A 17,152-nucleotide genomic window follows, 5' to 3' on the forward strand; every position below is an offset into this window, starting at 1 on the left:
CCTTGCCTTGCAAGGCATTCTAGAAGCCCAATCCCTTTCCTACATATCTACCGCACCTCCTATACCTTTTCCCCTTTGGATTTTGATTGTTTGGGCCCTAATCCTTATTTTCTGCTAAGTCCAAATCCTAACCTAATTTCCCTAGGGTTTTATGTGCCTATATATACTCATATTTCATTCTTTGCCACAACACCACCTCCCATATTCACAATTCATGCCAGAAATCATTCTTCCCTTTCTGCCACATATATCCATCACCATTCTCCATAGTTTCTGACCTAAAACACCTCTTGCCGCACCATACACCTATCCTAGCCTTAACCCCATCCTTCTACACCATTCATAACCCCCAAAACCTGACCCTAAACCTTGTGCTGCAACAAAGAGGAAATAGGGAAGTTCGTAGACGTGCTTGCTGTTCAGTTTGGATCACTGGAGTGTCTAGGTGTTTTCTTTCTTTTGTTTTCAATGTCTAAATTTGTTTATCTTTGCTTTGTGAGTATGAGGAACTAAAGCCCTTTTAGCTAGGGGAGAATTCAAAACCATGTTCATGCTTGCAATATGATTTGATTACTTTTAGTTGTGATTCATAAGTTGTGAATTCAATTTACTTATCCGTTTGAATTAAAACTGATTTGTGTATGTTGGTTGAGAGTGCACGCTTAATTTTCATGCATAAATCTAATGCTAGGATATAAGGGAGTTTCACCTAATCATTATGAACTTATATTCACAAGTAGTGAAGGTTGTTAGTCACAATCACGTTAAGTAAATTCTTGGCATAAGTTTCATGCAATTCAAAGTTACAAGTGCTTCGTCAATGCTTATGATTTTCATAGAACTTAATGATTCTTGCTTGTATCTCTATTATGCAATTCATGTAGGGAACTTGTGGGGAATGCTTTGGGTTGTTGTATGCAATCATCCAATTCAATAAAATTAGGAAAATCTAAGGGTTAATTAGTGCAATTCACGATTAATCTGAGCCGTTGAGAATTCATGGTTTATTGAAAAGCAACTGGAAATTGTTTTGTTTGCAAGTGTGTCATGTGTGGAGAAGAACCTCCTAGCTAACCTATCATCCATAGTTTTACCCAAATTCGTGCAGATTGTATTAGTTCTTTAATTTACTTGTTTTGTTTTCAAATTCGTCAAAACCAAACCCCCATTTACTTTGTTGAGTCATTTTAGTTAGAAACTGATTTAGTTTGTGTTTTTAACTTTGTTTATATGTTTTTAAGTCAATCTAGAGGTTATTAGCAAGCCCTCCTAATCCTCGGTCCAAAACGATCCCTACTTACATTCTTTACTACAATTGATACAAGAGGGTTTAATTTGTGTGTTAAGTTAATTTTCGCATCAAGCAAGAAGGCCAATGACAAAGATTGCACGCCCAGGAAAAAGGCTTCCTAAGAAGAGTCAGCTGCTATTGCAAGCAAAGGTTTTGAAAAAAAAAATGCCATCCTTTCTCACTCAGGAAGACGTCATTGCCATGCTAGAAAAAGAGTTGCACAGGAGCTAAGAAGACTGAAAACATGTTCCTGAGCCGCCATACGTAGTCATCCTTCTCCACATGCCATATCCTAACCAATACGAAACTACCAACCTTATCCTCTTTGACAAGAGGAAGGGTAGCCCTAAGGAACATATAAGCCATTTCATTAACACTTTGGGTCCTCATGCTGGTGACTACAACTTTTGTCTCAAGGAATTCTTGAACAGTCTTACAGATTGTGCATACACTACCCTCGCACCAGGTTCCATCTGAACCTTCTACCACAACCTTTCGTTGTTAAAAAAGGCTCCAACTTTTTATCCGTACCTATTTCAAAATCTTGTATCCCTTTTGAATCTTTTCTCATAACATCTTCAAGTAAGAAGTCCAAATGGGTTAAGGTTTCCCCATATAATTTTCCCTAGATAAGAGTTCATAATCGAGAAAAAGTCCAAATTGGTTAAGGTTTCCCCATATAATCTTCCCTATATAATCTTCAATAATCATGGGAATGATATAGACGTCTTTCACTGTTCAAGATTCCCTATAAGAGAGCCGGATTGGGTTGATGCTCGTAATGCTCATAGAAAAACTTGTTCTTTAAACCAACAGCGACCTTGTCACCTGTCTTAAAAAAGCAGAAATATCCTGGTAGTTCTTCTCACTCATTCATTGCGACTCCTCAAACCCGACTGATGATTAAGGACATCCACTCTAAAGGCCTTGGAGAAGAGGAAGAAACCCCTCCCCGAAGAAAGAAACACGTTGCTGTTCTGGCGCCACTAACTTTTAATGTACCTACTCCTGCATTCGTAGCAAATAAGCCACCATTTTCGCTACACATGCATTTACCTACAGGATTGCCCTAGTCATCAGAGTTGGAATCCTACTTTCCATCTTTGGTTCTACAACCAAGCATTCCCTTTGTGCCGAACAAAGTCACTGTGTGCTCCATTGCCTCGGCGTCAACCTATATCCCTCCACTGCAAGTGTCTATAAATGGACCTCCCTACCATGATGGTCTTCCGTCAACTACCTCATCATGGTCCTAGGGAATAGCTCATCCTCCTCTTGTGATTCGGCCTTCGTTGACCAAGTTGTTGTTCCTTTAGATTTAGTGGTTTTCAAAACACGGATTATGCTCGAGTGCTGCTTGGAGCTGCGATTACCCCTGCCGATTTCAAATGAGCTTGCATTTCTCTTGAAGATGTCATAACACGGTGCTACGAGAGTTGTTACGAGGTATTTGACTTAATTTCCTCAATTTCTCTTTGTTGATATTCACGAATTCCCCCTAATATACCTCGTATATTAGGCTAATGTGTAGACGGAGGTTGCCTTGTTCCGACAAGTAAGACAGATTCAGGAACTTGAACGAATTACGGGCCCTTGAAACAATAGTGAGGATATAGGTGAAACGATGATTGCTAGCCCAATTGGAAGAACTCAAGAGCGCGTATGTTAGGCAGCAAGCCTCATATTCTGCTCATAAAGCAGAGGTAATTTGATACATCGGCGTCATTACTATTGAAGAGGTGAAGGCCAAGAATTACCAGGAAAGTTTTGAGAAGGTTAGAGACAAGCTAAGGCTGGAGAGGAGGTCTAAGGCGGAGTCAAACCATGCTCTCGTTATCTTGAAAGGAGAGTCGGAGCGTACGTTAGCTTCGCAGCGGAATGCTTAAGCTAAGGAACGGGAAGCTCTTTAGAAGGAGGTCAAGGATCTTAGGGTTTAGGGTTTGTAGTGTCTTCAGAATTTATGAGGAGATCAAACACATGGACTTTCCTCCTCCACAACATTTTACATTTGTTGGATAAGATGTTAGATATAGAGGTGGGGCAAGAGAAGAAGCAAGAAGAATGTAATCTTGAAAATAATCTAGCACATGATGCCCCTGGCGAGTCTTCTACTACATTCAAGGAAAAAGATGTTTCGAAAGAGAATGGATTTGCACTTGCTACTGGCTAAGAAGAGAGCTTGTCCCTTTCACAATTTTTTGCCGTAATACCACTCTCTTTCATTCTTTCTCTTGTTTGGGAAAGGTTAATTCGATAAATTTCTTTAAAGCAAACGAACTTTGTTTGAGAAATAAGTGGCGGAGCGAAACATGAGTAATTTTGTGGGCCCATGACAGAGCTTATCTTCTCCCCTTGGCAACGTTGATTTAGGGGGAATGTTGTCTCCCAAACACAGTATTCATAAAGTATTCTCATCGCGATATCCGGAATACCACCTTACTCTGGTACTAGGAATTAGGCATTAAACCCATGAGAACACTTGCTCCTGCACTTATTATAACACACTCATCGAATATAAGAGTTTCAATCGTACTTGATAACATCGTGTAGGCGGAGGTTAACTTCTTCACGCTTTGCCTCGGTTCTTGGGGTAAGGACTTCAATACTTGCAACGTGGTGCCAGGAGGGGTTTTCCCTGGTCCGAATTGCGTGTTTGTTCCTTGCACCAAATACTTCATTAAGCCAACTTAGTCTAGTCTAAACCAATCTAGCTTTGTCTTGAACCTAATCCAGCGCAACAAACGCACCCTAAGCAATACTAGAATTGTGAAGCATAGCTAGTCCATTCCGAGATAATTCAATACAACAAACGCACCCTAAGAGTGCATTTATTGCACCGGACTATCTCGGACTGGACTAGCTTCAGGGACTAAGCTGGATTGACTTGGTATAGACTAAGCAGTACTAGAATTGTGAAGCATTTGGTGCAGTGTCGGATTAGATAGGACTAATTTTTATTTTTAAATTGTGAAAACTTTCCTTTTTTTTTTTTTTTGTCTAAAAAACTAAAATGCACCCTATAAATAAAAACAATCAGATTGATGCAGTATACCAATGAATCAAAATCTTGAATTTTCAAAAACCTTGGGAGGTGATGACTTGAGAAAATCTTTAGCCATCTTTGAAGGCTTGCATTCTGCAAATTAGAAAAATAATCTGAAATCATGCACCTCAAATTCAAGACCCAAGTCTTGAAATTCTTCTCGTCTTTAACACCAACCCACAAAATGGATTTCTCAGAAAACGGCTTCTGCCATGTGTTTTTCCTGCACGAACCTAGTAGATGAAATCCTGCACCTCAAATTCAAGATCCCAATCTCGAAATCCTTCTCGTCTTCAACACAAACCCGCATAATGGGTTTCTCCAAAAACAAGTTTATGAGCAGAAAAGAGCTTCTGCCAATGTTCTTCACCTATACGAACCATATACCCAAGGGGACCTCGCACGAAGGTGTTTTCCAGGAAGAAGAAAACAGGAACAAAGCGGGGAGGAGCGAAGAAGATCTGGTCTTGGCAATCCGCCCAATTTTGGGGGGCTTCACTAAGACGGGTGTGAAGCATTTAACCTAGGCGAGTCCTGCCTAGCCTTACTTAAGTTAGTCCTTGCAACAAACAAACATGGGACTGTCCTAATATTTTGTGAGACCCTAAATTTTTAATGTACTTAGAAAGTGTTGTTATGAATTTTGAAGCGTCTTCAAATTTTACAATTTACAATTCATTGTGAATGGGTGATTATTTTACATGAGATCAAGGGTTATTTTGAGGTGATAGGTTGAAAGTAGGCGAGACCACGAGTTTGTAGCATTTTTCGAATTATTTTTTCGGAGCTCGAATGATTTTTTTATGAGATTTAAAGCCGATGAATGTTAAAATGCCACATGGATGCCAAGGTATGGATGATTTGCCACATGGACAACAGCTGGAACGACTAGCAAGGAAAAGGCTGATGGTGGTGTCAATACACCATGACAACACATGGTTATAAGAACCGAAAGATAAGAACAAAGCAAAAGGAAAAGAGATTAGATTTCCATATTGCTTGACACATGGCAAGCACCTATTGGACCTCTGAAATTGAAGAGGTGAGGCGGCAAGCTTGGAAGATTATAAATATTCTTCCTCGTTCAATGCTGCAAGCTGAAACGAAAACAGCAAAAGGAAAAATTTTCCTTCAATCTTTCAAAATTCACAACTTTCAATCCAGGAATCCGACTGATGAACGGTTTTTGCCTACATGCTCAGTGAATCGAACCCAACGTTTGAAGGTAAATTTTGAGAATTATTACTCAAGTTTGAATAATTCATTCAGATTGGGATTTGTGACTAATTAGACTCAAATCTAAGCTTGTTCTTGCACGATTTAAGGGCTTTGAAGCCAATTTGATGACTAGAGAACGATTTCTGAGACATTAAGGTAAAGATTTACACATAATCAGATTGCTAGGATTTTATACAAGTTTCATTTGAATGAGATATAGAGGTATATGATGTTTGATTCGAAATACTTCAAATTTAGACTTTAAAGGACGTTTGTATGGAACAAATGAGTTGTAGTATTGATAGATTGTGTTTTGGCCTGGGATATATGTTGAAATTCTGGGAAAAATAGACCTCAAAGCCGCTGGTTTTCATACCAGGGATTGAACTGCGAAAACGGTTTTGGTATTGGGGTAATTGTGTAATTTTCAGAAAGTTTAGGGGCCAAAGTGCAATTATCAAAATTTTGAGGTCCTATTTGAAATAATAAAAAGTTCAAATACAGAATTTTTTTTCTGGTTAAGTGAAGGTCCCTATTGGATATAATTGTTGTTATGGGAATAAAGTTGAGTCATTATATATGGACATATAGTGACATATTGTAATTGTTAAACTAGGGACTCCAATTACAAGTTGTGCTTGCGTTTAATCGAGGTATTGGTGAGGAATATTGATTGCTTGGCTTGGAGACCAGGTAGGGAAATCCTCACTTACCCTAGTTATGGAATTTTGTGAATGCACGTATATGTAAATATACGAATGCCTGTGAAAGCTGCATATCTTTGCTATGATAGAACCATGAGGAAAAATGGTTTTGTTTTATATCATGATATGCATGTTTTATGCTACAAATTAAAGTGATGACTTGAGAGTGAAGGGGGCATAGCGACCGCCTTGGGTTTCGATCCCCTAAACCTCCGGAGGGGCTACTACTAAGGGATTAGTACCACTACCTTTCTAGGAGAGGTACTAGGATATCTAAGGGTAGAGCATTAAAGGACACTCTCGCTACACCTTACCTTAAGTATGTTCGTTCGGAGTTGGTCCAGGAAAGGGGGTAGTTGGTCATTGGATCAGTCATCAGGCATGTAGCGATTTATTGGGATCCCTGTTTTCTTTTTAAAAGGAAATTGTGTGAGCATACAATGTATTTTCAAAATTGAACAAAGTTTTTGTTGTGCATCAATCATTTTCCCATAGTATATATAGTGTCGTATACTATTTTCAAACCAAGTTTGGATGGATTCCCTAAGGGGGAGCAATGAACGTTTGTGATGCTCACCCCTACTTTATTACAAGACCGGTGCACCTACAAATAGACAATTTGGACTAAAGTCGGGACGAACTTGTTTGTTACTTGTCAACTTCTTAATCACTCATTGACTTTCCACAAGTTTTTGGTTCGTACATATGCTTGATTCCCTTACCGTCTTGAAGAAATCTTTTGTAGCCAAACTTAGCACTTTGTACTTTCCAAATCATCCTAAAGAGTTGGTTTAGTATGATGATTACCTTTAACTCTTTGGTTTTGCTGTAAACTTCGTTTTTGATGTAAAAAATTTATCCAAATTCCGCTGCCCTTTCATTCTTCATTTTACCAAAATGATTTCCGCTTCCGTACTACTTAAAAATAAATTATTTTATCCCCCTCAAATAGCCTTACGTTCTATTAGGAATGTAATGTATAGTGTTGAATTTTAACACTATAATATTGTGTTGCTAATAGAGCGTGGCACTGTTACGTGCCCGTTTTTGGGGTGTGACATATTTCGTCTAGTCTAGTCCAATGAACGCTAGTGAGTACAATCAAACGCACCCTAAAAGGTATTAAATCTATAATCGAATACCTTTAAAATCCAGGAAACTAATTCCTTCCCCTATTCATAAGTTTCTCAGTTTCTTCTCTCAAGGAACCTTTTGATACAAGCTAATCTACGCTAAGGAGAAGAAGAGGGTTTGAACATGAAGCGTGGTGGTCAATTGAAGAGGATTGCGCTAAAAAAGAAACAAAAAGTAGAAAGAGGCCAATCGATTGATTTTGGAAGTCCAAACAGAATCCCCAATGTGTAGAAACAATTTCAATGCTTCATAAAATCTGGAAACAAGCATTGATGCTGTAAGAAACAAAAAATTTCCCTCTTTACAATTTTTTCAATCTCATAAAGTTTCAGGGACAACTGCATCAAACGATGGAAGAAGAAAAAAATGACATCGCACTTCAAATCAAATTCCCTCCTGAAAGTAGTGGAAGGGGATCCTCTCCAGATCCCTTTCTCCTAATCCACCAAATCAGGAGATCCATTTCTCCAGATCCCTTTCTCCTAATCCACCAAATCAAGGATCAAATTTCAATGGCACAAATCCCCTGATTTGATGGATTACGGAGAAGGGATCCGGAGAGGATCCCTTTCCGAAAGTAACAACCCTTCCATCTATACCTCAAACCCCATGTGAAGTTATATACACAGATTAACACAATAAGCGCCTAGGACCACTTGGTGGTTAAAGGGCACAGCTCTCAGGGCATTTGGTGCTGCATTTATGCAACGCCAGACACCAAAACCCGCACAGCCAAACTACACTTTAAACGACTCACTTTCTAAGTTTTGTATCTAGTGTTTGGATTCGAGGTGATGACTGTGATCCACCGCCAAGTGCAGCGGCAGCAGATTCAACATGTGTGAGAAGATACTCATAGATCTTCTTCCTCAGGCTGTCAATGGTCTCCGCTGAAACATCGGTTGTTTCAACCCCTTCTTGAATAGAACCAATGTTATCCAACCAATCATTCACACTCTTGAGCTGAGTTAGCATTCCTGCTATTTGTCCATTATCTGAAAGAGCTGAACTGTCAACGTCAGCATCTAGGAACCTCTCCACAAATCCCAAAAACCAAGTTTGTGACTGCAGTCGCAACTTTTCAGCCAAGTCAACAACCTCGTCCAGGCCATTTCCTTTATTCCATTCAGGCAGAGGTCGTGCCTGCGGCTTTTGATTGATGACTGATCCATCCCCTAGTCGGCGAGGGGTCCCTGGTGTCCCAAGCTTGGAACCCACCGTCTGGCGAAGTTTGCCTTGGGATTTTGTTGAAGCATTCTTTGTAGAATTTTCTAGAACTAACACGGGTTGATTTGCAGAGACAATCTTTTGGTTTTGAGAGGAAGCTGAAGCTTGAACAGAGATTAAACTGGACTCTTTATTAAATACAGCAAAAGATGACAGATTGGTGGCTAATGCAGCTTGTACCCAAGATGCTGCCTGTTTACGTCTGTCTGAAGCTACCTTCAGTACTTCTGATGGGGGGGTTTCTTCACGGTCTGGGGAAGAACCAGCTGGCATGATTTTGGATAGAGAATCAGCAACTACGCGAGCATTACTCAAACTAGCATGGAAGGCAAGAAACTGCTCTACTGCAGGCTGAGGGTTGTCTTCCTTGGCAGAGGTACTTAGCTCTGAATACATGCTGCAGGACAGAGGAAAAAAGGACAAAAAAATTGTCAGACAATGAACTAGAGTACTTAGACAAGAACCATGGAAAAATTCACATCATATAAAATTCTGGAAACATTATGCCTCCACAAAAAAAAACCCAATAGAAAAAGTCACGGATACGCAGATTAATCTTGGTCACAATTAGAAGTATAAATGAAACATGAGAGAGCTATCGAAGAAGTCACATAATTGAGTACAAAATGTCTAGAAAATAATGTAGGATTGCATTTTCCCCTAGTTTGATGTTCCCAAATTCCCTATTAAAAAGCTTTCGATACCTAAGCATCTGTGCCATTCATTCCAAAGTACAAATCAAACTTTCACCCACATTCTAGTGCCCTATTTCAAGCACAGGCTATTCTTGATTGTACAACAAATTCTCTCTAAACCATAAAGCACGGACGGCCGAATAACAGGTTATTGAAAACTTATTAGATTGGGTAAAACACTCTACCCTTATGTGCTGACCACCTAGTTTAACAAAAGCATGTTTTATAAAGCTGCATTTTTCTTGATCATGTCAAGGTGTTGAAATGGTCACTTCTGGGTATCTTTTAATTATTCGAAATTATAATCCATCATTCCCGGACCTAGTTTGAGTATATTACCGATATCACAATTCATGTATTTTCGCAGTGTTATCAAACAAACTACAATTTTGAGCCATCTATACAGTAAGAGTTACTACATAAGTGATCCTATAAGAGTTAAAGAACTCCATGGATGGCTCCTAACGAGCAAGCAAGCATCTCATAAGAGTATATTACGAAAGTAATCAGTCTATATACTATCAACAAAAACGCAATTGAAGCGATCTAGCTGACTCATGGATTCCCTATGGATCATATCTTTGCATTATACTGTCAATAACTACTAAAAAAATAAACATAACACTACGCTACTCAGAAAGTTCTATTGACTGTTCCATATCTTCTAGGTTTGAATGTCCAACCATTTTTATTGTCCAATAACTATATCATATACAACTTCACTTCCTTAATTCGACTCATTTGTTGTACTCAGATATATTATGGAAAAGAATGGACAAACACAATACGATGTAGTTATAACTTAATACCTCAAACATCGTAGTAAGTTCTCTGCAGCAGAAACCTCCTGCATCGCCTCTATTGCTGCCATTTGTGCAGCATCCCTGTGCCTCATAACTTCCTGTGATAACAGATTCAAAAGCATATAATAAGAAAAACGAAGTACTGAGCTGTAGAACATAATATATCTTCAGATACCAGAAAAGATGTCACTAAAATTCATTCCTAAGGTAAAAGTTAATATCCTTCTCAGACTGAAAAAGGAAATTCCCATTCACTAACTTGGCTCCTAATTTAAGAAACTAGGGTCAGAAAGACAATGCACAGAAAGCAGAACAAAAACTAAGAAATTAACACAAACTCATAACCCTATATGCACGAACAATATGGGACAACAGATATCTGGTCACTTCATTCTCTAGTTCACTTCAGCAGTCTCTAAGTAATGTAATTTCAGAAGGAAAACACTGTAGTACATTGAATAGGCAGGAAAATAACGATTTATGCAGAGACAATTACCAAGATCTAAGATGTTACAAAAGATATACCTTACCAAGCTTTGCAACTGACAATGGGAGCGAAGCCCATGGAACTCCATCAGTCAATTTTCTGTTATTTAAGGAAACCTTGAACAAGTTTCCAGGAAATCCATTACTGGCTACATCTGAAGATTTCTTTCCAACAGATACTCTAAGTTTACTTGACCTGTCTAGATCACTCAAAGTTCCATTTGCTGTAAATTTCTTTGTTGACGTTTGAACTTTACTCTCCTCTTTCAATGACTTTGCAGATATCTGGGTCCTATTGTCCTCTTTATATGGCAACCTTTCAGTTGAGATACTTTTTCTAGGAGCCTGGCAAAATGGTTTTTTTTTCTTTCTAATATTAGATATAAGAGGAAAAATAATACCTAACATTGAATTACTTTCCACATCTTTTGGAACTACAACAAGATCAAATGAAAATCAGTGAGAAAAGACAAAAGAGTTTTCAAATACAATTCGTAAATGCAGGCACATTTAATTTTGAGTTGCTTATCTCCAAATCAAAATTTTCTCTTTGAAGATCCACCTAATGGGAAAATGTGGGGTGTTTCGTATCAATTTGAAAATGATTTATGGTTTAAAAAAAATGATGAATGCACCTAAAGTACTTAGTAATCGTTAGTTTGAAAAATATTGGATCCAAGAAGGATGCCAAACGGGGCCTCCAAAGAAATCATTATCAAATACAGCAAACAAATAAAAAAAAATCAACCAAACTTACATATACACAAAAAATACATCCAGTAAAACCTAAATTGACACAAATTCCAATTCAAGATTCAAGAATTATTGAACTTACAGACATCTCTTTAGACTTCACCTCCATATTTCCTTCCCAGCTCTTCCTCAGGGCCTTGGCCCCCAGCTCAAACCCCTGAACAAAATTCTTTATTGGGTTTCCCACCACTGATCTCCTCCCGGGACTCGCCCCATGTACAGAACTTGCCCTTTCCACCACTCCCACCTTTGGTGTTCCCTTAACTTTTGCATGATGCTTGATCCCATTTGCAAATTTCTCAAAAGACGTCGGCAAAGAATAACAACTTGATGGAGATGACGGGATAGACCGTGAATTCAATGACTTCATTCTCGGCAAAGGTTCCCTCTTCATATCTATTGTTAATGCAGGTTTTGATGGCTGAGACTTTGATCTGTCAAAAGACCCTATTTTCTTATCCAATTTATCCGCCTTAGCACTACTATTCGACCTCACTAGTCCATGTTTATCCCTTTCTCCGGCATGACTATTTCCTAATACCTTATACTCAGACTGTACTTTCTCTAAAGTTTTCGAACCCGAAGACGAATTATTGTTCAGAAAACCAAGAGAATGAGTTGCAACGATGTCTTCAGGGCTCCCTACGCAAGAGTGCCTCCCTGGCACAGGCCTAACCCCCTGGAGAATGGGGACCGGGGTGGCAGCCTGAAGCCGGTCGACATGAATAAACTGACCCAGTTGAATCTTATCACTGAGAATTAAATCATCATGTTCATCAGGGAGAGATACATAGGTGGCATGAGAGGAATCTGATACCTTAAGATAGAAACCTTGGTTTGGGAAAAGCTCACCGCCTGCAAGCGCCGGAACAATGCTCACCACTTGCAACAGAGACGACCTGTGCTCGCCGGCGACTTTGACATCCGTGTTCATATGCTGTAGCAGCTTGAGGAGAACGCCAGGGACAAGATTCGCCATTTTGGACGCCCCCAATTGGCATCAGAGGTAAAAATTCCAAACCCAGATGAAAAAGCTTCAAGCTTTCACGCATTAACACACGAACACTGCACAATAAATGGTTTTTTTCCAGAACCCAGATGGAAAATTCAACAATTTTCAACACCCAGAAGAGAAAATCACTAAAAGGGAAGAAAAAAAATAAGGGTTTTTCTCAATCCCCAGAAGGAGAAAAAGGGTTTTTCCTAATTTTTTTTCTTAGTTCCAAGAATTTGATCTGAGGATTTTGACGGGTACGAAAACGTGAGGAAACGTCAGAAGTAAATGAAATTTGTTACCAAAGAAAGGGTTAATCACAGAAAACGCAATGCATTGCAGAACACAAGATTATTGAGGTAATGGTATGTGAGAGCTTTTGGCAGTAATAACGGTGAACATCTTTTTCAGGAAAAGGAAAAAAAGGAGAAAATTAGAGGGCACCCCACACACCAAGTTTTATATTCAAATTATATCAAATCATCAACAAAAAGAATTTAACAAGGAGGTTTAAACAAATGACATTAATGACAGAGAACATCACCAAACCCACCCAGAAAAGCAAACAACATAATTTATTAGGTAAATAAAATATATGTAATGCAACCGAAATAAAACCCAAAAGGAGGGAAAGGAACCGGTTTTGGGAACATTGCTTGGATTTTATTATTTTTGTTCTTTAACTATTACGATCTAGTAGTATTCTTTTTTATTTTTAAATAAGATGTTTTAAGTTTGATTTTCGACAAAAACATATTTGGACTATATTATTGCTAAAGAGAGATAATATCATTTGTTAAAAACAATTATTAAACTACTTAGGGAGAAAATTCCAGATCACAATAAAGATTTAGAAAGCAACTTTTTAACAAGACCAAGAAGATGGGCAAAAATAAAACTAGACCAAGAAGGAATGATGAGGAAAGTACAGGTGGGAATGGGAATGGGAATGAGGACAAGGATTGTCTGCTCTTCCACTTCTCGTGCCCTCTCGTGCCCTCCTGTTTTGTGTGGTCACGGTTAAGCCACGTTATATTTTTTTTTATAGAGGTAATAAGACAAAAATGAATAGTAATATAAAATGTTGACGTGGCTTAACCGTGATCACACAAACAAAAGAGCATGGGAGAGCATCAGAAGTGGGAGGGCAGACAATCCTTGTCCTGGGAATGGTGTTGGAAATTTCTTTACAGGAAACAAAAGAAAAAAATTGGTAAATAATTGATGCCAGGCTTAATACATGATTGAGTTGCAAAGAGCTGTCAGTGTCTGACACAAAAACAACGGACAAGGATTGTCTGCCCTTCACTTTCGGTGCCCTCCTCGTGCCCTCCTGTTTTGTGTGGTCACGGTTAAGTCACGTCAACATTTTATATTGTTTTTTTAGATATAATAAGACAAAAATGAATAGTAATATAAAATGTTGACGTGCCTTAACCGTGACCACACAAACAGAAAGGCACGGGGAGGGCACCGGAAGTAAAGGGCAGACAATCCTTGTCCAAAAACAACACACATAAAACCTTGGAAGTATCCTAAAACCAGACCCACTTCCACTTGGGAAAATTTTTCGTGTACAAAACATGTGGCATATTGCGTACCATAATACAAGTAAAGTGATGATTGATATGTCTAATTGATAAGAGAATGTCTTACATGAAATTGGCAGACTGGCATCATGACATCTTGTTCTAATAAAATAATGATATGTGTAAGTTTTCAACATATAATATTATATTATTGAATAAAAAGTAAGAACGACACATGACAGTGAATTTGATGCATCTCCAATTATATTATAATACATGATATACCCCATTGTAACATCTCTCCCTCCACTTGGGCTGCCCTTGCCATTCGAATTTTGATTGCTTGAGTTTCCAGAATGAATGATTCCAAGGATGAAGTGTAACAGCCCGTCCAGGAATTTTTAATTCCGAAGACATGAAATTACGAAAATGCCTCAATACGTGACTAAGGTATAATTTTTACGTTCGTTATATCTAAGCTCCTAAAATTTGGTAAGTAGAGTGGAGACTTAGACTTAAATTTTATGTTAGAAATTTGTAGTTGGGGATTGGGTAGGATCCCACACCCCTCAATTCTCTCCCTCTTTCCCGTACCCTGTCTCTCTCTCTCCTCCCTCACGAAACTCTCAGTTCTCTCTCCCTCTCCTTCGAACTCACGGACCAACTTCAAAAAAACACCCTAAAACTTCCACCAACGTCAAGTTTGAGACCACCATTGGAATCCTGAGGACTTCACGATCACGTGGGTACTAAATTCAGGTGAGTTTCATTTCAAAAACCCTAGTTTTCAAGGACCCCGTGATATTGCACTGTTCATGAACTTCGAATTGGCTTTGTTTTAGGCTAAAAAAAAGATCACAGCGAGCTTAGTGAGGTCCCAAGGAAGCTCGGAGTGCTTCGTTGGAATTTTTTGGACGTAAGAACACGGAGATCGACAAGTTCAAAGTTTGGCCGGAGCTTTCGAGGCTTTTTCCGGCGAATCCCGGAAGAGTTAGGAGTCGAGGTAGGTATCAATCTCTTCGTCTCGTCAATTAATACAACTTTTATTTTTGTTTCACTCAATTTCGTTGAGTATTGAAGAAGTTATACTCATTTGAAAAATACCCAGTTTCCGGCGACCTCCGAGGCTTTCGATGCAGTTTCCGGCCAAACCACGGCGAACTAGGTGTTGTGCAAGGTATCATTCTCTTTGTCTCTTTAAGGGCTAAAACTTTCGTATTTGAATCACTTGATTTCGTTGAGAAATGACAAAGTTATGGCAATTTGAAAAACGGCCGCCGGAAAAACCAGTCCGGCGACCCAAGGAAGAAGAAGGTGTGCGTGGGGGCGCGTAGGTCCGTGCCTTCCTTGGCGCGTGGGGGCGCGTGCTACAGTAAAAAAAATTATTTTAAAAATATGTCGACGTCCGTGACGTCGAGTAGATCACCGTGGTATATTCATATACCCAAATTGAGCACCGTATGAGAAAGTTATTAAGGATTGTTGGTTAGGTGTTCGAATAACGTTTTATAGTTTTCACATTTAGGTAAAAATGTGAATTGATGATCCGACCGTTGGATCGTTACCAAACTTTGATACGTTGTAATACGTAATATTTGAGGATTATTGGAACTTACGGATTGGGAATCCGAGTTACGGATCTTCCGGAATTGGAATTGTAAGTCCATAATATAAAATGTTAACCGTCACTTAGTTTTGGAAATTGACGGAGATCCGACCGTTGGATGGTAATGAAATTTTAGGATGTTGTACTAGAGGTATAATGTGGACCTCTGGAAGTTATGGATTTAAAATCTGAGTGGCAGATCTTCCGGATCGATCAACGTAGTGACGTATTTTATATAAGTTATATATTCTATCGATATGAATTCTGAGCCTGGATTTGATTACTATTCTAGGCGGCGATCGTCATGACGCCTTGATGTGTGGTGCTAGGGAGTTGTTGGACGAACTCCAGGTGAGTGGGCAGTTTTGTTTTCCGTATATATATACTTGACGTTTCCCCAGAAATCAAAAATTAAATGAAAAGTATATTGAAATGTGAATTGAGATGCCATGCATAAAAGTATATGAAAAGTATATAGAAATGTGAATCGAATTGCCATGCATGAAATGATATGAATTGATATATGATGCATATGAATGAATGGTGCGGCAGACGCACAGGTGAGTATCAGGTGAGTATTTAATTACTGTTATGATGATGATGATATATATTGAGCTCAAATCCTGCACCATGGTTTAGTGCTTATAGTATTCACCGCATCGCACGCTCGCCTTGGATCCAAGTAGATGCTGGTCGCACAGTCCACGCGGAGTGGGTGCGACGGGCCAGTCGAAGAGTGTTAGTGAGATTTCGACTGGTGGGTGACCTTAGATTATGTGCACAGATGATTGATGAGAAAGCACTAGAGCGTAACTTGTGTGTAGAAGGCCGGACAGGTCACAGAGGTGACTCCGGCAGAGTGAGAGTGATAGATTTTGAGCTCTAGGTTCAACCGTACAGGGCTATTAGAGGGCCTACGGTTGATTACTTTCTTGCACCTGATATGATTATTGTTGATGCATCCATACTTAACTATTGAATTAGACATGGCATGGCATGATTGATAAAGAAAAATGTTGAGATAGTAAAAATGAAGTTTTGAGAATATATATGTATATTTATATTTTACATTTCTGGGAAAGTATACAGGTTTTACGGAGAGGGGTTACAACGTTTTGAGAAATGTTTGGATTTGGAAAAGAATTGTTTTACTGACCCACTCAATTTTGGTTTTGCGCCCCTCCAGGTTCAGGAATCACAAAGGTGTGGCGACTACGAGGAATTCGACGGTGTTCTGACAGATTGGACAAAATTAGGACTCACCTTCGAGTGTATTAACTTATAAATTGTATAATTAAAGCTTCCGTACTGTGCAAATGGTTACGTCACTCTCACGTGACGCCCAGCATGCCCTCCTTCGGGACGGGGTGTGTCATGAAGGGTGTTTGTTCGGTAGCCAAGGAAGCCAAAGGGGGTTTAGGAATTGTTGCAGCAACTGGGTGGGTCTGCCTGGGTCAAGAATCTTGGCAGAAAACGAAATGTTTATTTTTTATTCTCACAAAAGTATTTTATGAATTTTTAAATGATTTATTTTTTTATTTAGATTTTTCCAATATAATTTTTTGACCTTTTGTATATTAAGAGTGTGCAGATGGGTGCATGTGGATTGTTAGAATCAAGGTAAAAGGGGTGTCAGCTACCTGAATAAAGTGGCATCCCGAAGATAATT

At 39.0% G+C, this 17,152-nt stretch overlaps 1 protein-coding gene across 3 annotated transcripts; it reads right to left on the reverse strand.

Annotated features, from left to right (window-relative positions):
- Nucleotides 1-7,565: 7,565 nt before the first annotated feature.
- On the reverse strand, nt 7,566-12,922 carry LOC126597341 (uncharacterized). Of its 3 annotated transcripts, XM_050264125.1 has the most exons (5): nt 12,207-12,921; nt 11,437-12,106; nt 10,641-10,946; nt 10,122-10,213; nt 7,566-9,014 (listed from the first exon to the last, which is right to left on the reverse strand). In XM_050264125.1, the coding sequence occupies exons 1-5, from the start codon at nt 12,404-12,406 to the stop codon at nt 8,144-8,146; spliced, it is 2,139 nt and encodes a 712-aa protein (XP_050120082.1). In that variant the 5' UTR covers nt 12,407-12,921; the 3' UTR covers nt 7,566-8,143. The 3 variants fall into 3 exon arrangements, with proteins under 3 accessions (XP_050120082.1, XP_050120081.1, XP_050120083.1); XM_050264124.1 differs by having other exon boundaries at nt 11,437-12,920; XM_050264126.1 differs by lacking the exon at nt 10,641-10,946 and having other exon boundaries at nt 11,437-12,922.
- Between the last annotated feature and the right edge of the window lie 4,230 nt (nt 12,923-17,152).

This window comes from Malus sylvestris, chromosome 13 (assembly GCF_916048215.2).
Source record: "Malus sylvestris chromosome 13, drMalSylv7.2, whole genome shotgun sequence".
Classification (NCBI taxonomy): Eukaryota; Viridiplantae; Streptophyta; class Magnoliopsida; order Rosales; family Rosaceae; genus Malus; species Malus sylvestris.

Bases quoted from the DNA above. Each gene is read 5' to 3' on its own strand.
- LOC126597341 (XM_050264124.1), bottom strand. From the start codon at position 12,333: ATGGCGAATCTTGTCCCTGGCGTTCTCCTCAAGCTGCTACAGCATATG. The intron at 10,214-10,640 runs GTATATCTTTTG...CTGTTATCACAG, and splicing joins CAGTTGCAAAGCTTGGTAAG to GAAGTTATGAGGCACAGGGA. The intron at 9,015-10,121 runs GTATTAAGTTAT...TCTGTCCTGCAG, and splicing joins AACTTACTACGATGTTTGAG to CATGTATTCAGAGCTAAGTA.